At 36.1% G+C, this 23,679-nt stretch overlaps 1 protein-coding gene across 1 annotated transcript in view; it reads right to left on the reverse strand.

The window, feature by feature from the left end:
- The window catches only part of MGAT5 (alpha-1,6-mannosylglycoprotein 6-beta-N-acetylglucosaminyltransferase), a 77,540-nt gene that overhangs the window by 22,240 nt on the left and 31,621 nt on the right, over positions 1-23,679 (reverse strand). Inside the window, exons 5-10 of the mRNA XM_009821602.2 lie at positions 23,163-23,234; positions 21,881-22,042; positions 20,036-20,205; positions 19,011-19,145; positions 12,609-12,742; positions 8,608-8,741 (exon numbers count right to left, since the gene is read on the reverse strand). Of these exons, the coding sequence (XP_009819904.2) occupies positions 8,608-8,741; positions 12,609-12,742; positions 19,011-19,145; positions 20,036-20,205; positions 21,881-22,042; positions 23,163-23,234 (807 nt within the window). The remainder of the gene's footprint in view (positions 1-8,607; positions 8,742-12,608; positions 12,743-19,010; positions 19,146-20,035; positions 20,206-21,880; positions 22,043-23,162; positions 23,235-23,679) is intronic.

The raw sequence follows: 23,679 nt of genomic DNA on the forward strand, positions 1-23,679 counted from the left end.
AAAAGTCTTTCTTTCTGAAGGAAACAAACCCAAAAAAGCCCAACTGAAAACTCAGAAAGCACAACACACAAAACATTCACTCCTTTATTCCCTTATTCACTTTGAGTCAAAAGCTACTGCTTGCAAAATCATCTATAAAGTACCATAAAAATACCATTAGCACCTTATACCTTACAGAAATCTCACTAACATTTGTCTCCTTTTGCATTTAAGTAGTCCTGAATTTCCACATTCCTTGTAGAAAAGTGTTATTTTGGATCATAACAGTATATATTGTAATAAGCCACTTCACAAAAATAACCAGGGCACATAATTCAATTCTAAACATTAAAAACACTGAATTGGAAAATGAGAGAGTGTAAATGTGGCATTTATAAATAAAAAGGCTGCAAGTGAATAAATCAAGAAGTGTGATTTGCAAACAAAATATCAACGTTCCTTCAACTGTTAATCCACCTCCTGAGTTTGCTTGCTTGGGTACAGATATAAGTATTCTTAAATATTCTTTTATCTTAAATCATTTGACAGCAAACTCCAGATTTTTACTTCCTCCAAAATGAATTCAAAGAGAAAAGATCATGGGCTGCTGGCTGTTAATGCAAAATCAACAATCTCTGCAGAGTTTGTATCAGACTGCACTATTCACCCATGTCTGCTGTCCATAGTGCAAATCTAGACTTGAAATCTAGACTGCAAATCTAGAGCATGAAAGATAACCACATTAAAAAAAAAGGCAAATTATTTCTCCTCAGAATCAAAAATGGAAGAATAACGGTGAGTAACATTCATACAAACGCTTTCTGAAACAATTTTTCAGGAGCTAAAATAAACATGCCATTCAGGAAAATATTTTTTGTTGATCATTGACTGCAGAACTGTTATTACTGTTCATCAGTTATTTCACCCACTTTTAAAAGCATCATGATAAGGCCTTTCTCATCAAAGACATCAAATGACAACTGTCTGATGAAGTCTTTCCCTAGAACCATGTTGACAAGAAGACATAGTCTGAAGGGCTGAAATTTTAAGTTTGGTGGGTGAAAAATTTAAGTATAAAAGCTACAAAAATGTGGTAGAAACACAATGCATTAAGAGCTAAACTCTGCTTTTAGTTTTCTTGATGTGGTAGACAGTGGTAATTAACAACTCTGCTTTACCATCAGTTTGTCAGTCTGAGGTTCTCACAGTATTTTGCAATTTTAGACCATTGAGGTATCCTCACAGAAGACCAGAAATTCAGCACTGAATGCAACTAAGCACCACACATGCAGAAATACAGGCCAACTGAATCAGGACTCTGAACCAGGCTCTTCCGTAAACTGGCTTGTGGGTTGAAAGTTCAAACTGCAAAATGTATGTAAAACAGCCCATATACCCAGTCTCCCTGTCTTTAACTGAAAAAGCCAGAAGACAATGGTTTTATAAAGCTTGACAAACGTAACTCAGAAAAGTAAGTACTGGGATAGATCTTTGTGTATATCCTAAATGCATACCATTAACTCTAGAAGTCCTAACATCTGGGTGCTTATTTGCCAAAGTGTCAAGTCCAAGATAAGCCAAAATCCAGTGTATATGCAATGTATGACAATTGAGACTGTGACACAAACATAAGACTGGAAAATCTCTCTTTCGAGAGCTGTCACACTCTCAAAGACTTTTCAAGGCATCTTTGAATAATGAAAATCCTGTCCACTGGGGAACTAGAAGAGAACACAAATGCTGGAGAATTCAATGTTCAACAATATTAAGAGAGTTAAACAGATACAGTGTTTAACTGTAACAGTTTTACAGTGGTAAAACACAAAGAGTAGATGATGTCTCTTGGAGCTCAAATATGAAACTTTCAAACTGCTAGCCACGGAGTACTTAATGCAGAGTATTGAATTTATAGATGGATCTGGAGAGGATTCAGTGATTCATGACTAGCAAGTACGAATTCTACACTGAACAAATTATCTGAACCTTAAATAAAGTGTTAACTATATGACCATATAAACCCGACAAAGTGACAATAGTCAATGTTTTCTGTAGAAGGAAATCCTCTCTCACCAAATTGGCAGTGTTCACTGAAAAAGCAAATCAGCATGTAGAAACTCTTTAAAAGTTTTTAGAAGTTCTTAAAGGAACCAAGTCTCTTTGGATAGAAGGGAATCACCCTTGTGAATGAATAGTCATCATGCGAAAGCGAATAGAGGAGTGACAAAATGTGCAGTCAATACATACTATTCAGAGTAGCAAAACTGAAACTAACTTCAAAATGTTGCAGAAAAACATCACAATACTGAACACTTTGGGTTATAAAGCTTTTGAAAAAGGCCCCACAGTAATCTAAGGGACCAAATGACTAAGAAATAGAATGACCGATAAATTCAAGATAAATAAAGTGATTCATCTGTTGAAAACCAGTCTTAGCTTCACATAGGAATAATGGACCTGAGCTAACCAGAGTCACTCAAGAATGAAGACTTTGCATTATGATAAAATATAATTACGGTCAATGAAAAAAATCAGTCCAATGTTCAGTAGCACTCAGTCCACCCACCAAGGAAATGACAGAAATTATTTGGAAACAAATAGAGAAACAAAGCGAATATAATTGAACCATTCTATAAAAACACCGTTCTCTCCCTCCTTGAACACTGTTGCGGTTCTGGTCCCTTTCCTCAAAAGAGAAGCGAAGAACACTGGATGTGGTTCTGAGAGGGTTAAGAAGGACCCAAGCTACAGAATGGTTTCCATCGTTACATACAGAAATCTATCGTGAATTCATTAACAATTCTTCAGCTTGGAAAAGACAACTTGGCAGAATACGAGAGAGGTTTACAAAACTATAATTGGCATGAAGAACATGGATAGTGACTGACTATTCATAATGTCCTGATCCAAAGGAAGCCAAACAAAGATAGCAGGAGGCAGGTTTAGAAAAATCCAAAAGTTAATGGCTCCTCCTGCAACAGGTCAGAGATTTGAGGGACTCCATGACAGAGAATGTTATGGATGCAAGAAGGTTTGCAAAGGTTCATGATCAGACAAGTGCTTTGAAGACAGCTTTTACTGGGATCTCAAAAATCTGTCAACAGACAGTTAGTTTATCAATAGACAAACAGATTCAGAAAATTCCCTGAGCTGAAAAAAGCTGGAAATAGAATATGCAAAGGAAGTATTATGTAACCTTGCCATGCTTTTGCTCTTCCCTGAATGTCCATTTATGGCCTCTTTGCTAGGCACCTACCACATATACCTGCATAAAATACACACCAGCACACACGCATACATATAAATATATATAATTTATGTATATATTTATTTGCACATATATAATCTTTGCACAAAGAATGAATAAAACCTCTGAGTAAAGACTTGGGTTCTTCAAGATCTGCCAGAAATCCTGCTTATTCAGTTCCCTATCCTCATCTTTATCTATTTCATTCATCATTTCTTGCCGTTCTTCATCCATAAAGTTTTCTCCCCTTTTTTTTTTATACTGAGGTTTGAAAGATTTGACAATTTCACTGTCATGTAATGCACACTAATGCCTAACCAGGCATTTCCTGTCCTTTGAATGGAAATTTCCAGAACTACCAATAAGACGTACTTGTGCACTGTCAGTGCTGAAGCTGAAAATTGCAGGGGTACAGAAGAAAATAGGAAGTGAGACCACAGAAAGAAAAGGTTGTGTTGGTTTTGTGATAATCAAATACTAGTAGAGGATTATGTTAATCGGTATTGTCAGACCTCACTAATTCATTTTGCAGCTGCAGAATTCTGCAAAAAGATATGCTGATCACTGACCTGTCTGAAAAGTAAATATTCACGGAAAACATTTTTTTCTTTCTTTCTTCATGATAAATGAAATTCTAATTTTCATAATAAAAGTTGAAGAATAAGCCTTCAAAAGCATACATATATGTATACTTGTTTACTGCACCTACAGCTACTCATTTGCTTTGATTTACTTGGCTTTTTGATCCATACTTCTTTCAGAAGCAAATGGTGAATTTCAGAAATGTTGCTGAACTGAAGTGTCTGGCTCATTTCAATTTGTTATGTGGCATAAAGCAGGACAGTGCTTCTGGTGCCTGGTGACAGCAACTAGGGTAAGTTTTGATCCATAGATAAGCCCACAGTGCTGCTGCAAATTTGGAGGAAGACAAAAGAACACCACAAGACAAGTTTGTGAGTGCACTGACCACGTGGGAGAGAAAAGGTGAGAAGGATCTTTTCTTCCTTCCCTTATGTTTCTTCTAGGTTAAAAAATGAAATGAAATGTTCAGCCAAAGTATGTTGCTAAATACAAAGCACAAAAAACAATGAAAAGGAAAGGAAAAGGCAACGCTGCCAGCAGCGAGACACTGATCTCTGCACGTAACAGAACTATTCCTTGAAGTATAATTTTTTTCCTCTCTGACTTCTCATTTTCTTCCTCTCACTCCACAAAAGAGGGCATACGATGGGGAAATTACATATGTCACATGGAGCTACAAACGGGAGAAGTTAGTAAGAACAGCCTTGGTTATGTACTTTCCCATAGAGAACAAGCTAAAATGTAACCATTTCCCATCTCTGATTCTTCAAAGCTTTTTATGCAGACAGTATACACTTAAGAAGAATGCCCATCTTGCCAAGTGGCATTAGTAACAAACTCACACATTATTTTGCCTTTAAATATGTAAATATTTTAAGGCAACTCAAATACACTGTAATAAAATCTACTAAAGCCATCATCATACAATTATATGTTATGCATTGACGGCTGTTTTCTGATACAAGCAAAATTCTGACTTCTTTCACAGCACCCCACAAAGAAAGAAATAGCAAATAGTATAAAATGAATCTTGACTCTTTTTTCTTTCTAGGATTAAGGGTAGAAGTACTAGAATAGTATGACAGGAAGTTGCAGGAAGAACAACAAAGAAAAGGACTTAGAACAAAACAGGAGCTAAGACGACATGAAAGGCTTCAAATACTCCCTTTTAAACAAAATGTTCTGTAATTAAAGCCAATTTTGATAATGGAAAGCATTATGGGTTTCATTCACATTTTATTCATTCTTTCTTTTTCACTTCAGCAGAGATAGAACTCTCTTTACTTATTACCACCAGAAATCCCAGACAAAAACCCAAACCTTTGGTTACAACAAACACATCCAAACCTTGGCAAATGTTGCTCTTGATAGCTTACCTCTAAGGAGGTAAATTTAGAAACATGGCGAAATTCTTTAGAGCCTCCTATTTGTAATCGTCAACCCACTTAAGACTGATTTAGTTATCAGAGGGAAGTAAACAAGATATATCTTACAGTCTCTGCAGCTTACATCCTTCCTGACCTCCAGCAAGATGTACCCAGACTTACCCACTGTAATATGGGATGAATGCCACTGGTTTCAGGCCATGGGCTGACATTTTTTTCTGTATCCAGCAGACCTGACAGAAGTCATCACTGTATTCCTCCCCCTGTTTCTCATCATGTTCACATCAGAGTTTAGCCCCATGGAATGATGTGGGAAGACAGAACATTGTCTATAAGCAATCCAAAATTCTCCAGCTACAATAACCTGGTTAGTGTGTGCAGTTTAAGTAGGTGGTCTGAGCTAGCCTCACCAACTCTGCCCAGCCATGCAGCAGAGCTGGAATATGGGGATTTCTACAAAGATGAAATTACAAGTAATTTACCATCTTTTTGGTTTTTTTACAGGCCTAGCCAGATGCAGAAGAGGATCCACGTCCACAGCTATATAAAAACATGATGGCAGTTAGCTATTCTAGTCCCACCTCCAGGGAAAAAAAGGTCCTGTACATACCTCAGTTCCATTTCAACCTGCTTGGTTTAAAATTAAACAATTTATTTGCAACTGCTATTCCCCAAAAGCACCTCAGTCTGGGGACTGGAACGCTCTCCCCTCCACTCTGTGCTTCTCCAATGACTCATCAGACCCAGCAGTGACACATGTATTCTGTGGAGATTACGCTTTTGTTAATTGGCCATGTTCAATAAAAGAAAAGTAGCAGGATAAATAGATTAGTCTGGTTCCGTACAAGCCATGGTGGCAGATGAAAAGAGCACTGAACAGGGAAAATGAAGGAAACATGAAATAAGCAAATTACACAGACACAAGATTAGTTCAGGCTTTCTGTTGATCACAAGAATTGGATTTTATCACTCCAGATAAGACATCCCACACTGTCACCAATTCAAAGCCTATCTGCAGTGATGGCACTTTATGTACCAGTGCATATAGGCATGACTGTAGTTACAGTCTGCAAGTTACAGTTTTAATGTGCTTGATGTTACAAGCGTACAGTAAGCATTTTAATACGGCCAGGTATTAAGTCATACGTCTTGGAAGAAAGAAGACAGGCAATACTTATAGAAATGGAGCAGTGACTTGAAAAGCAGCAGTTCTAAAAAAATGATACAAGGGTCTTGGCTGAGAAGTTGTCCAAACAGGAGTTCCTAATGGTGAAAAGGGGATATGCCTAACAATGCATATAGTATTTCTTTTTGATTTGGTGGTGATACAGCCCATGTGCCCTTTGCTAACATTCACATTTCAAGAGGAATGTGAATAATCTTTGAAAAGGTGCAGAGAAAACAGACACGTGAGAACACTAAAGGATTAGAAAGCACAAAGCTCTCAGTGGTTCAGCATATAGAGGCTTTTCAGGAGACGACTGTGGGTTACTTTGACCTCATCCTATACATTGCTACAGGGAAACAGAACAGAAACATCAATAGTTCAGTAGACAAAGTCTATAACTGCTGCTAAGACTGGAAATTAGCACTTGGATATCTGTACCAGAAATAACACAAAGTCTAAAGCGAGAAGGCAATTACTTGAGAATTTTACCAGAAGAAGTAGTGAGGTTCCCATCGTGTGCTATTTAAAAATCAAGATTGGATGTTCTTTTCTAAAAAGCCCTGTTTTTGTCTTAATCAGCCCATGAATACCCTGTGTGTCATATAGAATCTCAGACTAGGTGATCACAAATCTTCCCTCTGGGCATATAAGCTATTAATACGTATTTTTGAATTCATGCAGACTGAAAAAACTGAGAAAGATATATATACGTCAGTGAAAAAAAAACCCTGGTGACTAAGCAACTATCTTGTTCCTTGAATCCAACTAGTATTCAACAGGTTGTTCTGCTGATATGCACTACAAATCAGGTCAGGAAGTATAGATGATTATTACATGCAACTATTCCTGGGAGACTGATAATGAGATCAGGAACTAAAAGTACAAGAGCTTGAGCTAGAAGAGACTCGAATGAAAGGATCCCAGCTCTGCTCCAGCATTCTGCAGGCAGAAGAGGAGACTGCAGACAGGGGCATACTAAGTTGTTCTATACCATGACCCATATAGAATAACTGTCACAGTATTTACTACAATGCAAAGCGAAATTTCCTTTTAAGACACAGATTACATGGCTTAGTGCAATAAGCCCAAATATAAATCTGAGATATCACAATTGAGCACACACAGCTAATATACATATTTTTCTCAGCTGTACCTTCTTGCTGCCATTGGCAACATTTTCCCATTTCTCTTCAGTTTTTGTTTTGTTTTGTCTCACAGATGGACCATTTACTTGTAGCTGTAATTTTTCAAGAATTTACTCTGTGTAATCAGAGTTATCAGACTAAATGTTGCCTCTGTGGTTCAGAAAACTGTGCAAGACCAATATTTTCATGCCAATGAAGAGAAAAGGAAAGAAAATGTGAGACATGGGTGCTCTCACACTGTTGTATCATTTGGTCCTATATACGGCACAGCATGTGCTGATCAGTTCCTTTTTCAATTGACAAGAAGCTTGAAATAAGGCCTTTTTAGGCAGGAGGGAAGGCATAATAAAGAGTATATGGGCACACAGAGCTAGAGGTAACTCGGAAGAAATCCAGTTATTTTTAAGCAATCACTTTTCTTTGAAAACTGCATGAGACACACACTCCCAGGTGTGGCAGCCTGGAAGGAGCTCCAGAAAAGGACAGTGGACAAAAAGCAGAGACCACTGTGAGCTTAAACAACACAATATCCTTTAACTTGGTGAAAATATGACCAAACCTCGGTGGTGTTATTCTGCAGCTCTTGTCTGCAGATGGGAGACAATGCAGTAATTGCAATATTTAAGAAACAAAACTCTGATATTATTGAAGGGAGATAAAATGAGATTGAAAACTTCCAGGGTCTTTAGTGAAACACAATTTCCAGTTCAAAAGGCAGCACATTTTTGGTTGTAGATATAAGAAAAGAATTAATTGAAAGACACATTTGCTTATGACTGATTAAAGTTTACAAAGCCTTTGACACCTTCAATTTCCCATTACTTTTAACAGCTTCTGTATTTTCCAAAATTGTGATATCAAGATAAAACTTTTTTATTCTATCAGAAAGGTGTACATAAATAGCAAAGGATCCACAGCAATCTAATCAGAAGTTTCCTCATCAGAAAGACTTCAAAGTGTTCAATTTAATTATTTAAATATGTTTATTTTCAGAAAATGAACTTAATAGATATAGAGAGAAGGGGTACTTTTAAATTTAAGAGTTATGCTTTATTATATTGATGAAAATAAATTTGCTCAAGTATATGAGTATAGAAAACTCACCTTCCAGAAATTATCTACTTTGCCATAAACAAGAGATTGATTCTGCCTTTTGATGTCATTAATGTGTTTAATGTCACTGGAATTCAGATGCTGCTCTACCACAAATCCAAGGAAGCTGTTATCCGGAGTGTGAGCTGTAAGAAACGGAGCGTATTCAAAACCTTTTAAAGAATCAGTTAATGTTACAAAAGCATGAATGTTGTCAGAAAAGTAGGTATAAGGAATATATTACTTAACAGATCACTTGCTTCACATTCATACTGAGAGATACATTTGCTTGCTTTATTATCGAGAGTAGTTCTTATTAATTTTAAATCCTGCTGCATATGTCTACTGAAATAAGCAGTTATTTGCTGGCTCATTTCTGACAATAAAAATTCTGTAGCTGGACTGAGGCCAATGATAATGATTTTTTGTGTGCTGAGCTTTATTTTATTATTGGAGATAAGAGAACCAGAAGAAATCCAGCTTAATCTCAGAGATGCAATACCAACAATTTCAAAAAACCCTGGATTTATGCTTGTTAGCAAAGCTGTATGTTGCTCAATGTCATAAATAAATTTTAGTAAATTTCTTGGGTTCGCCTCCTATATTGGAAGAGCTAACACCAACCATCCAACTTACTGCATATTATGTATCCATGCTAATTACTAGCATACAAAGTCACACAATGCAAATCAGAATACAAATTTCACTGCCTAATTCACTCAGATAATATCTATCATAAAATATTGAAAGGTGACAACTGAAGTTGGCAAAATTGTTGTTAATCCAGCACTCAGACAAAAAAAGTGCATGCAAAGGATATACAATTTACTCTTAGTTTTCTATATTATTTTTAGTCTCTGTTGGTCTTTTTCCAGCAGTGACATCCAGCAATACTAGCCACTGTTCTCCTCCTACAAAGACACAGACCTATAGGCTCATTAAAACTAAGGTTTTTTGGTATTTTTTCCTTTTTGCAGACAGGGTGTTTAATTCCAGGGATGAACTCCAACATTCAAGGCTTCAGGGAAAAATCCATCCCTACTATATAAAAATTACTCCAACATGTGGGATTTTTGTGCCTCTCTAAGAAGTGTCATAGCCTCACAAGTTTACATAGAAATAGGCTGCAATAAATACTAGGATCTCCTCTGTAAGCCTCCCTTTTAAATTCTGGCACAGAAGCTGACAACTTCTCACTAAGCACACTTTGCAAAGTTAAAAAAGCCCAAAGCAAGAAAAAGCTCCAAAGACAACTCCCCAAACACTTACGACACATGCAATACTAAACCTACAGTCAGAGTTCTAAAAGAAAAAAAAAAAAAAAAAAAAAAAAAAAAAAAAACTATTGCAATTATGAGGTTTTGCTTTTTGATTCCTGAAGATCAGCCAACTGGATAATGCAGTAGAACAGAGAATCCATACACAGTGTACACTTCCCTCTGCCATTACATTTAGTCTTTCAAATGACAATTACTCTTTTTCACAAAAAATGCCTCAGCAACAGCTCGGCACTCACTTAGACCCAAGGACTTTTTAGAATTTAGCATAGCAAATGGCACATTGCAAATATGCCTGAAAAAGGGCATTTTTCCATCCTTTCATATTTTTGGATGAGAGATTGCATTCAAAGGAGAGGCAAAGCAGTACACATTAAAAAGAAAAATAAACCTTTGTTAAAGTTAGCATTTAGAACTGGTGGAATTCAGTGCCTCAAACATCACTGACAGGAAGCACTCAGATCGATTTTTAAGCAAGATCATTCAGTTTTAAAAGTACCGGTACTGTTATTTTGCATAAAAGATTTTAAATAAAAAACGTAAAAAGGGGAAAAAACCTCTCATGCTTCTGTAAAGCTCAGAGAACAGTCAAGCATTTGGTAATATGCCACAGGTTTTAATATGACTTGCTTGTTGCTCAGTAATAATTTTCTGCCCTTATAATCAGAGTTCTCAAAACATAATAGAGTGTGGAGATCTTGGGAAGCTGTCCAGGGTTCCAATCTGTCATAAAATCTTTACTGAGGCATAACATGCACTTTTAATCAGAACCCCATAAAGATGGTGCTATCTCTGTAGCAGAGAACTAAAAACAAAAATAAACTTTAAATATTGCAGAACACTGACTCTTCTGTACAAAAAGAAGCAAAATCCTTGAATAATCTATAGCACTGGAATCACTCATGCTTCAGAATGAGTTTGCCTGCAATCTCTTAACCACTTTTCCTGCAAAGGAAAACCAGCAGTCACTTTCAGTAGCAAAAATTGGAAATGGTTATTTATTGAAATTCCAATACACTCACACTCTTCTGAAAATTCTTTATGAAGTGATTTGCTCCGAAAAAGAGACTGTTAACAGTAGTCTACGCTGCCACAACAGAGATCATCTCTATAGAGATTTACTTCTGCGTTTCATGGAGTGGGACTGAGGAGTGCACACACACAGCTGTACCACAAGTATTCACGCAACTATTTTCCTCAAGTGCGTCATTACCCTTGGTGCTATCTTGAACAGGACCTCACACACAAATTTCCCAACAGCTGGACTACTTAAATACAGCATGATTGACCTTTCGGCTCCTTTTACATTTAGGACATAAACCAATAAATATTAGCAAATCATGCGGATATAGAACAAGCTCTGCTTACTAATGTCCAGGCACAAACTCTGCAACCACTTCCAAACCACATTTCCGCACCACACGTTTTGTTACTTGCTTCGAAACAACTGTGAATGCAGTCTTTTATCTTTTGAACAACCTTCGCTTATATTTCTCTGGAAAAACTTGCACAGCAAATGTTGACAGACAAAATATGCCTCTCAAGAATTTTACAGGGCAACTGGAATCAGAACCATGTCAACCAGACAGCAGCATGTATAATTCTGCTATGAAAAGCAGAAAAGTTTGACTTGACTCTGAAGTCTGGTGAGAGAGAGCAGTGCATGCCCTGGCCTTAGTCTCAGACAGGGACCACCACCAAACTTTGGAGGTCAGGCTGGTCATTAGCAAGTATTTCTTTAAAGACTTGGGCTGAGAAGTTACTGCACACAACAGCATGTGCTTTCCTCTTTCCTAAGCCTCACTTACCCTCAAGCTAGCTGGCAGTGGTGAATCTTTCTGCACCTTTCAGAGATAACAAACTTGAACCACTACTACAACATGCCAGAGAGAAAGATTCTTAGTTTCTAGAAGCTGGTGTCATAAAGTCAAAGACTAGGGCTGGAGCAGGTCACTGTAATCATTTAAACTGACCCAATTTATATAGATTTTTTTTTTTGTGTGTGCTCTGTTTCTTTTTAGGGTTGTTTTTTCATAAGATATTTAACAATGCTTCAAAGATCTACAATAATGCTGAAATCTACTACTTGTTTTTCAATAGCTTTGTACACTGCTGGCAAAAAATATGAATCAGTTCACCTCAGGATGAACGCTCACAACATGAAAACAAGCTAGGTGAAAATTTTTAGCAATCCACAAAAAAGTAGAGACAAAAAAATATTTTTGCTGAGTGCTGGTTTATTAATCTTGAACGCAAAGAAATAGTGAAGAAATCGTGCTGCTGAGTTATTGAGGGGAAAAAAGCAGAAATAAAACAACATAGTTACAAACGTCAGTTTTGCATGATGAAATGCAAAAGTGCAGTTCATAAAAACGCAATCTAGCAAGTTCCTCAAAAACCTATCACCCCTTAGCAGGATTTGAGAAGGCAAAACTAACAAAACCAAACTCACTGACACTTCAAGGAAAAGCCAATCACCACTTTCCACAGGTACCCTGAGAATAAAGTTCCCTACCTGTATTTATATTACGCTGATATTATTATTTTCTGATCACTGGATGGAAACACGGTAGAGCTTTTGCATAGTCTACAGACACTTACTGATACATGATTCTGTCCATTTAGGAGCTGCATTTTATTAAACCGTGAACTTGTCTTTCATAATACAAGAATTATTCTCAATGACAGCATTCCTTTTTAAAGCTACAGATTATTTATAAACACAGGGATACTTACGGAACATTGTATAAAACTGCTGTGGATTGAGGTTCCACTTTCCCCATGGTGTCTTGTGGCCTTTAGACTGGGCATAATGGGCATGGTTAAACTCTGGTTCAGTTCCAAAGGAATCCAGAACTCTTAGCATACACCTAAAAGAAAAAAAAAAAAAAAAAAAATATTACTGTAGGTACACATGCATATGTATATATAAGCATGTGTGTATATATACATAGTTATGATAATTAAGATGATGTGTTTTGTTTTTGCTTGCAACTGTGGATGATTTAATAAACTGAAAGTACATTTTCATTTCAAACATTTCTGTTCATATTACATTCACAAAGACATTACGGTCAGCAAATTCAAGGAGATATCAGACATTCAAATAGCAACCCTGGAGCTTATTTTGGGTTTCTTTGTTCTTACAGAATGAAGTTATGCTTTAACATCCAAGTAGAGCTTATGGGACAGCTACTGTGGTCACCTACATTCCTGGGGCTCCGAAGTAGAATTTAGGCAGAAGAAGAGAGGATTCTTCATCTGTTTTCTAATGTTCTCACCCGTTACTACAACAGCCAAGGGCCACATGCCAAGAAGATCAGAGCAGAATAGTACTTTGTCTTTAGACAATTGTATTTAGTCTCCAAGGTCTGACTTTCGGGTCAATTAGACCTACTGGAGAAGCACTGAAGACAGTTTAATTTGCTGAACGTTTACAGTCAGACAGGACATTTATTTATGAAACATTTTATCACAGACTTTTGAAGAAACAATATAGAAGTCAAATATCTGCAACAACTGGTCTACAACTCAGAGAAACCTTGGCATTGGATTACAAAGGGTCTGGGATGAATGATTCACAGTCAGTCCTTTATTTAGAATCCTATTAATTCCTTGGCGGGGGGCGGGGGGGAAGCACTTCATTTACGAGTGTCTCCTTTCAAAAAAGAGCCCATAGTACATGAAAAGCAGAAAAAGCCTCAGTACGAAGAGGGCACACATTCTAGCATACAGATTCCAGAAGTTATGTTTCCAAAATGCAGCCTGCCAAACCTTTGATACAGCTTGCACAGGAACTTTATGGCCATCTTACTGACCATTAGCTCCACTGCAAATGAATTGGATTATATGGCTCCAAAGCTGCCGACTCTACCATTCTTCAGCCAACAAACAAAATTTTTGGAAAAAACTTATATAGGATGTGTTCCTACATCATGTGACACTGTGTTATAAAGACCCTTACCACTGTACATTGCATCACTGGGCTTGTGCGAGATAAGGAGGAGACACAACTTCACAGGTGGCAGAGAAAGGAGGTAGCTGTAAAAGTTACTATTAAAAATGGCTATATTTCTCAGTCTTCAGTATTTCCTGTGCCCCAATTCCATATACATTCTGTTCAATAAAACATCGGGATTTTGGCTGTAAAATGTGAAAGAACTTAGCCCCCAAAAGGTGAAAGAACAGCTCCAACCATTTTTCAGCTTTAAAAGATGAAAGCATTTAGTCCCAAAAATACATTTACATATTTCTTATATGTTGCTCCTTTCTTTAAAGTATCCATTGAATTGGGAAATAGAAAAAAACAACAGCAACTTTTAAACTCCCACATGAAATGCCACCTTTGTATTTCAAAGTACAAATAGAGCAAATTTAATATTTTTTAATCTTCACAGAGATCTTTCAAGCAAAAAGAAAGTAAAAATATACAACACATTATGATTCACCAAACAACAAAGCTGACAGATCAGTTTCTGTGCAGTGTTTTATGTCAACTGTTCTCAATGAAAATATTTTACAACAGTGGTAATTATCTCTGCATCATACAAAATACTCCAGCAGGACAAAAACAACTTCTGCACTGATGAATCATTCAGTAATAAAAGCCCTGTTATATCTTGGCAGGCCTTAAAACAAACTTATGAAATATACAGCTTTTGGCCAGGTACTTGAGTACAGGGGAATGAAAAATGGGTGAAAGCTACTGAAAAACTGCAACATTACTGGAGTTTGTCAAATTATATATGTAAGGAGCACTACATCGCATATGATCATCTCAAAATGCTTTGTTTCCTCTCTTTGTCCTGTACTCAGATGTAAGATATTTAGCACTAATTCTTCACAGAGATATGTGTAACTATGTCCAATACATACAGGGTCTCTGAAGCAGGACAGGATATGTGATACAATGGAAATGAAGCTAAAGCAGGAAGGAGGGAAACCAAAATATATTTATATGATTCAGGCATAAAGAAAGTCAGAATGACAAGAGAAAAAGACCACAAAAGAAAGTACAAGTGTGTGCAGAAATGGTATGAGACCTCAAAAGTTCAATTGGTGAACCTAATCCCTGAAACGCAGCAGAAAAGAACAATTAAAGTAAAGATTTAAAATTTAGAAATTAGTGTAAATAATGCCAGTTATGCTGAACTGATATTTTAACACAGGTAGGAGCGCCTCAATTGTCTGACCAAGTACTATATTCTCCATTTGTTTCACTCAGTGGTTTAAATCTCTTTCAATTGAACTATATTTAAACAAAATGTTGATTTTACATATGTTTTAGGATTTCTAAAGTGAAATAATTAATTTTGAAAATGGCAAACCAATATTCTTTTAAAGCAGGGATATATTTGAAATAAAAATGTTGATTTAGTGTAATTTTAACTTTAGTTTTCCACTCAGTTGCCCCCTCCTTCCTAAAGTGTCACCTAGCTTTTGCAGAAAGTTGCAGAGAATTACAGCACGCCTTGGAACTGGTGTCAGGCTGATTAGTCTATTCAATAACTAATTAAAAAGAGGATTGGTGGGTAACAAACTGCTTATAGAAGTATCCATATTAAAGTCTTCTTCTAAGACATTAGAAGTGACAATTTTTGGGCTTATAAAAAAAATTTAGACAAAAGTAACCCAGGATTATGACCATTTTTGAAGTGACTGTTCTTCCTTAAATATTGGGCATAAGCACAATCTTAACTGGGCTGTCCTAGTGGAAGTATTTATACACATTTATTCATATCCTTCTCCCACCTGAGGTTACAATTTTACTCTACTTACATATACTTCATCTTTGTCTACGGGAGCAATGCTGTCCAGCAGCACCCATCACTGTCAGCAACTAGTGCCTATGCCAGCATAAACTGTTAAATAAAGGGTACCTATACATATATGGCTGCAGACATCTTCCTGGGAGCAAGCTGGTCAAAATCCAGCCAGTTCTGGTTTGGAAGCATTGGTGCTTGAGCTCAGGCACAGCAAGATGCCAGCCCAGATACACAGACTCCAGACTCTTTTGGCTTATGTCCAGCCAGCTCAGATCATGAGCAGCTCATACCTGCCTATAGAAATCCTTGCAGACATACACGTTAACTTTCAGACCACTCAGTACTTGCATTTAAAATGTAAAAACTTAGTCAAAAAATAACACTGCTAAAGCAGATGTGTTCTAGAGAACATGTAAGAAGCAGGAATGTTGCTCATTTTTCAGGATAGCTGTCATGTTAATTTATTTCAAGAATAAAGCCAGTTGGATTTTTGGCATATGGGAATGAGTCATTGCTGGAGAGACTGTAGAAAAATGAAACAGTACCAGATTCTTATGTGCTGTAGGGAGGATGCGGGTGCTAAGAAAGGCAATGAGCTGCACTCCTCAAACTATATTAAGCTACTAATTTTTATGTTGCTTCATTGCACATAAACTGCATTCAAATATAGAGACTTCAGAACTGAAAAATACAGCATGTCCAGGCATTCTTCTGCTTGAAAATAAGGTGCACCCAAAAATGAGATCTGTTTTGCTATATTCATGCAATTTACAGCACCAATTATACCACAGATAAAGTATGTACTACCAAGAGTCATCGGTGCTACAGATCTCACACGTACAAAGCAGTACTTCAGTTGTTCAGAAATACTCACCTCTCAGAGCAGCAGTGTCATTCTTTTGAGCTAGCAGTTCTAGAAACCTGATTTGCAATTACCAAAAATTTCCTCAGGGCTCAAGTTCACTCAGAAAGATTATAAATGGCACTCCTTAAGAGACTGTTCTGAAGGCATAGGTGTATTCTACCACTCTATTCCAATCTGAAGTGAATAAACAAGTTTTTATTTGTATTTGAGTCTGGTCCGCATAAACCAGACCAGGCTGACCAGCATGTCTGCTGAAAAACTGGCACAAACTATGGCATAAAGCAAAACACTTCTTTCAAGACAAAGAATTATTCCTACTGACATTAGATATAACTGAGTGAGAAAGCGAAGTTTGTAAAGAACAAGGGCTATAAGGCAGCTTTATTTGTGGTAATGTTTATTTTACTGGAATGAATTGAATGAAGACATATAATTATGCTCTTACACTGAACTTACTAGCTTAAACATAAAAATATTTTGATGAGAATATTTATAAGGTAACTCATGATGCTGATAGAAAAAAAAATGATTGCAAGAAGATCCTCAAATAGGAGATAGCTTGCATGAAGCTATGATTTAATTCCTCTGCTCTAGTCAATTCTGGTAGTCTCTGCTAGACTCCGGACCCCATTTTGTACACTGAACTTGAGGAACAGTATCAAGTAATTAGAGAGATTCCCAGCAAATTCAACAAGTTTGATGAAAGGTCTACAAAACCTGAATTATAAGTAGTGATCAAACCCCCTAAATTTATGTTGAAGAAAAGCAAATCGAAGGAAAAGCAGTATATGAGATGTTCTAGAGGCTGGCAGAGAGGGGAAGGAAGTAATTTATTCCTCAGAACCATATTAGAATAAGCAGTAATGAGCAGTTTGCAAGAAATCAGCCCAAGAAAAACACTTTAAAGATGACCTTAACAATATAAAACAATGGCTGGGGCATCTTTTGGACTCTTCAGTAAAAGATTAGGCAAAAATGTCTCAAGAAGGACAAATACATCTGATCTACTTTTCAGTAAGGGTATGAACTAGATGAGGTCTCCTTCCATCCCATGAAATCCTATGTTGTAGAAGAGGGGCATTAAGTAATTTTTTTTTTTTTTCTTCAAAAGCCTAACAAAAACTCCTATACTACCCTAAGGTATTTATTTAGAGTTAAATTTAATTCTACTCTCCTAAACCAGAAAAGGTCAGTCATTACCACAAATTAGGATTCAATGAAAAACAGATTGACAACTTAAGATTTAATGATTCATGAAATAAGCTAGAAAAATTGAAGAGCTAATCTAATAATCTCAATGTCACGGTGTATTTCCACATCTTCGTTACAGAATATACCAAATGGGAAACTGAAAGCAAAAGGGAAGAAACATTTTACATTTTTAAGTATGGTTTTATATCCTGAGAACAATACTGTATGTGATCGCCTAGTGACAATTACATCTGGCAGACAGACAACTAACTGTAGCTCAGTGGAAAATGGGATTATCTTTATTAGCAGGCTCCTAAAAACCAGAATATCCATTTACTCCTCTGCTTCAAATAAGATATTAAGAGTAATCTAATCTGCAACATTGATCACAGTACTTTAATTTAAAATTATGCTGAAAAGATCCAAGTCTCTAGAAAATCCTGAGATAGGGAGAAAACAATTTTTCTGCCTGCAGCGAACACCTTTCAATACCTTCCTTCAAGCAGGGTTTACTGGACTTTATGGGTCATGAAACACAGCTAAATCTATTAGGTACAGAAAAATCAAAGTCAGTAAATTAGATTTGGTTTTATTTCATGCTGATATGTATTCATACAACACCTGGGATGCTTTCTGATTTAAAGTTATTGATAAAAAGAAATGTGGTTCTAAAACTGTAGACATTAAGAAGGCTGGACAAATAATTTCTTCTGACCACGATCTTCCATTTCTAATGGCAAGATGTTTATAGAATACAGAAGCAACAACAACCGCAGTTACCAGCAGGTTTATTCTTTAGACCTACCCCTGAAGACAACTTTCTGCCCAGCATCTTAAGGGATGGAACAGAAAAAATTCCATTGCTGTTGTTGGGCAATACAATTAGAATAAATAAATATCCACAATCATCAATCCAGTATGGTTACACCCACTGGCAGGAAAAACCAAATGCCTTTGGTGTTGCAGCTAAACAACAAAATCCAATAATCTCTCAGCTCATCTACTAATTTACAGAACAATGGTGGGGGGCATGTAAAGAAGGGAGGGAAAGAGAGGCAAAGATGATGACTCAACAAGATAATATAATTCATTAAGATTAAAAATGCTTGAATCCAAGAATCCCAAACTTGCTGGGCAGGATAAAGACAGTATGCAACAAACAGGTAATAGTCCCTTTATTCCTAACAGTGAAAGACAACAGAGAACTACATTTTTACTTTTAAATAAATTCAAATTCATATGGATGTATTTTGAGGTGTTACTCAAAAAAAGCTCTTTAACAAAGCAGTGAAGAGGTCAAATAAGTGTTATACTTACTGGTAATGTACCCATGATGGACCAAGGGTTTTCTTAAACTGAGTGAGTCCCACAATATCAATGTAAATGAGTTCTACAACTTTATCCCCCTGGGTAGGGCAGCCAGATCTGTTACCTACAACCTTCTTCATAATCCTAAACAAAGAAAGAATGAATATGGAAAAGTATTACTTTCCAAATACCTTGAATAGAAGCTGTAATACCATTTTTACCAATAATTCCCCTTTCCAAAAAAGCCTTTTCCAAATCAGGAACCATGTAAGAACATTCAAATGCTAAAGATGCTCAGCATTTATTGAAGAACGGTTTATACATCAGTAAAGCACTAATTTCCACTAAAAACCTCATCTAGTTTAAACAAGAGAGTAATGTGGTTGGAACGTTTAAAAATAGTGAGCTTTGAAATTATTTGAAATAATTTCTGACTTCTATTGACAGCTTTATACTATAAGAGCTCTCTATAAAATGATAACGTCACGTTTGCTATAAAAAAAAATGATAGCTACAGAGAAAGTGTACATGCTCAAGCTTAAAACAGATATTTTATGCCTAATGCTGAACTAATATGCAAAGCAAGACAAAGATGAGTGAGGTAGCAATTTGACCTAACATAAGCAATTAACTACATCAAAAGTAATGTGTTTAAAAGATTTAAACCTTTATTTTAAAATCAGATACTGAGTGAAGAATAGCAGAAACTGAACAACAGGACACAGAATTAGGCTAGTCTGTAATATTTTCTATTGCAGTTGGTTAAAGCACCTGGAATGTTAAAGAATAAGCTGCTTAGGTTGAATTTAACAACATTCATTTATAAAGTCTCAGGAGCCTAAAGCTACAATGAAAACACATTATCCTTTTCATAGCACATATACTTAGCTCATGAAAATAATCTTATTGTCTGTTTAGGGAATTATCACTTTCATTTTACGCTTCAAGAAATTACATACTGTTAATAGAAGCTTCAAGAGTTTACAATTCATTTTTTTTTATTCCAGTTTCAAAAGTGAAAGTAATCTCCTTACTCCTTGAGCTCTGCCAGTGAAGCTGAAATCCTGATGTCATGGCCCAGTAAGTAGAGAGATGTAATTAAATCACTCCACTGGACTAATTCACCAAGTGGGCCACCGCTAAACGCATTTTCTGCAATCTTGAATCCAGATTCTTTTGTCAAAAGCCCCAGATGAACAAGAATCTGGAAAGGAAAGTCATATGTTAGAGTTATCAGCATTAAACATGGAACTAGTATACCCCACAGCATTTTTTCTTTCTATTAAATTCCAACTATGGCCAAAAAAAATATCCAATAATTTAATTTTGTAATGGATCTCTAGAACATTTTAAGAATGTTACCACATTGTTTTGCACTATTATCTGCCACTAGACCAGTAATTAAACAAAACTCCAAAATTGGTATTATTCACAAAATAATCTGTAATTCTGCACAGAAAGTTGCGGCTCACATTAACTTACTTTAATTGAATAACCACATATATTGTCAAGTAGGACATTACTTGCTTATGCAAGACAGTGTAATTAAGGAAGGGTATGCTGTTGTGAACAAGCCATTAAGAACTTGTAAAGACCGCATAAGAGTAACAGAACGCTTTCACAACCTCTCCTTTCCGTTGCCACTGGAGGAGTTTTCTCTGTAGCTCCTTGCAATCTTCTTATGAAGATTTCTTATGGAACACAGAAGTTGAGTTCCAAACACTTCACTACATACCTGGACTGTTATTTCAGCGTGGGTACATACACTGCCAAGCATAAAAACTCCCAGACACCCAGAAACCTTTTCGTCACTCTTCAAAAAGAAGCAACATTCAAATAAACATTTTGTTTTCATCTCTTACAGCTCCCAGAACTGAACTGGACATATTAAAATGAAATCACCGTATGTTTTGAAGAGTAACCTCAGAGGACTTTTAAAAGCAAAGAATAAGCACTAGAGCATCCCATCAAAACTGCCTGCGCAGGACAGCACTGCTTCTGTTCATTTTTGAGTTTATGTATTCTCAGATGTTATACCTCTTTAATAAACCGGGTTGGAGGGCTGCTTGAAAGAGGAGTTGCTCCTTGGCAAGAGGGTGAGCCTACTCAAGGGCTGTAGTATGTAACAAACATTACAGCCGCAACATGGAACCTACACCTCATGCGAGGACTGAGAATCCCAAGCAAGGAGCTGAGCTGCAGCCAGCCAGGCTTAAGAGAGAGGACAGAAACATGACTGTGCACGGCCTGCTGTCAATCAGGACTGGCTCCAGTAAGAACAAGGCAGGAAGGGAAACCGTTGTTGTGTTTACAACTTTCGGGTTTATCTTAACTAGTTCAAGCAATTAAAAAAAAAGAAATTAAATCAAATAAAATAGAACTTTTCACGACTTCAAGAATCTCACAGTTTTTAAATTGAACTCCTTACAGGAGGTCTAAACTGATCAAATCCAAAGTTGTTGTCAACTTCAAGTCTACTCAAATAGAAAACAAAGTTTTAAATGTAAAGTCTCAGTTTTGGACAAAGATGATATACAACTGTTGTTTTCTATGACTACACACTCCAGTGTCATCAGCTTGCAGTAAATGCAGTTTCTCCCTTTAGAAACTTCTACATAGTCTCTATTTTATCCAAAATTAAAGAGGTTATAAAACTTACTCAAAGATTGACTCATGGAAAGTATGTAAAACTATTTGTAAAGCAAATACCCATTGTAACAGTAATTTCAAACAGTGAAATACTTGAAAAGAGGCACAAGTATAAATACGTGCCTTATAGACATATTTGGCATTTCCACTCTGAAGTTACTTCTGGAACAAGAAGCTTAAAAGAGCCTCTATGACTGCAAGTGGCAGGAATGAAAACTGTTTTTATTTACCTTTTTTCGTTTTCTCTTCTCCAAATTTTGTTTTTCTGCAAGTGATTTAATTGCTTCAATCCAGGTATCAGCCATTCGTCTGATGCGTAACATCATCCACCTGAATTCCTCATGTCTTGACATCATTTTGTAGAGATTATCAAAGTTGATACGAATTTCAGCCTTCAATTAAAGCATTAAATAGACCCCAAAACATTAGTTATTCTTCAAATAATGTACTTTCCAGAAGTGAAAAAACTTCTCAAGTGTGAACTGTGTTTTACATTCCTCATTTAAAAAAAAAAACAAAACAAACCCCGAAAACCCTCACTCCTAATGCTAAAGTCAAGTTGAGATTTTAGTTCAAATATTGAAGATAGCTTTAAACAGATGTTTCTAAGCCACATAAATTACTGTTATTTTTATCAATAGTATTTGGTAGCCCCAGAGTATGTTTGCAATGTTTCACAATGCATTTATTTCTGCAGTATAAGATTTGGGTTTGTTCATGTGCTTCAAAATGAGGTTAAAGTATCCCTAAAACACAATAGAAAATCAGAACAGTATGCTGAAGATTCATATATATCATGAATCTTCCAAATACATTGAAGTCTTCTATTATACCATGAAGGAAGAAACATTACTAGAGTATAAATTTTAAAGGAAATATTCATTTTAAAGCTAGACTGATCTAAGAACAATTGGCTTTACAAAATGAGATAGCCTATATCTAAATTATATAAACAATGTTCACATACAGCCCAGCAATTATCTTAAGATACCTAAGTGCTACATAATTAGGCTATAACAGTTTAGAAACAACTCTGCATGCTGTAGGTTTTAAAGGAAAAAAATTAGGAGTAATCAAAATGTTACTACAAAACTGAAATGTACATAAGCCTCTTCCATTAAGGCATTTTTTTTTTTTTTATATATATATAAAAGATTTATGGGACAATAAATATGGACAGTTTCACATATGGTCACTTAACACTGGTGAACACTCTATGGATTTGTAATTTTTCTCAGTATCTGCATACAGTATTTCATAAATTTAAACACAACAATGTTTTTAATGGAAATCTACCACCAAGACTACAGTGTGATACAGTGATTGGAGAAAATACATGATGAGTTACATATCAAGGATCAAGTCAAGGATGTTTCCCTTCAGTTTTGAGGAGCTGAGGAAGAAAAATGGTAAATTCTGGTCTTATTAGCATTTATGTGGCACAGGATTCCAGGATCTTTTGCATGAATCACAATTACTGAATTACTTCTCATGTTTTAACATTGTTCTTACCACTGTTTTTTGATCAGTTTCTTCGTTAGGATTTTTTGCTCTCCAAGGTAAACGAGGACACCAATTTTCAACCTGTAAAACAATCACATGAAAATAAATCATTCTATTCTACTTTCAGCTGGAGTCTACCAAAGTGTCTCACTGCCTTTATATTACACCTTTCTACGGCTTAAATAAGGCATCAGCTGATTAGTAAGTCACTGCAAGGTAAAATTGCTGTTTGCAAGAAAAGCTTAAGAAGACTTTTTGCTATTCAGTACCATTTTAATCTTGCAAATCTGCAACCAAAAGTTGCATTTAGATATTCATTCATGACAATGAGTACAGGATATAAAACCCTTCCAAGACAGAGGTTAGCTGTTAAATGCTCTAAATATGGTTTCTCTGAGCAGTTCCTAAATGTTTTTGAAAAGGACTAAGTTTTTTATGTTTCTAGACCTTAAAAAATATGTATTTGGGAACATTTCCCATCTCCCTCAAATATCTTTATAAAAAGGCAAAGCCTGACAAAAACCAA

This window comes from Gavia stellata, chromosome 8 (genome assembly GCF_030936135.1).
Source record: "Gavia stellata isolate bGavSte3 chromosome 8, bGavSte3.hap2, whole genome shotgun sequence".
Classification (NCBI taxonomy): Eukaryota; Metazoa; Chordata; class Aves; order Gaviiformes; family Gaviidae; genus Gavia; species Gavia stellata.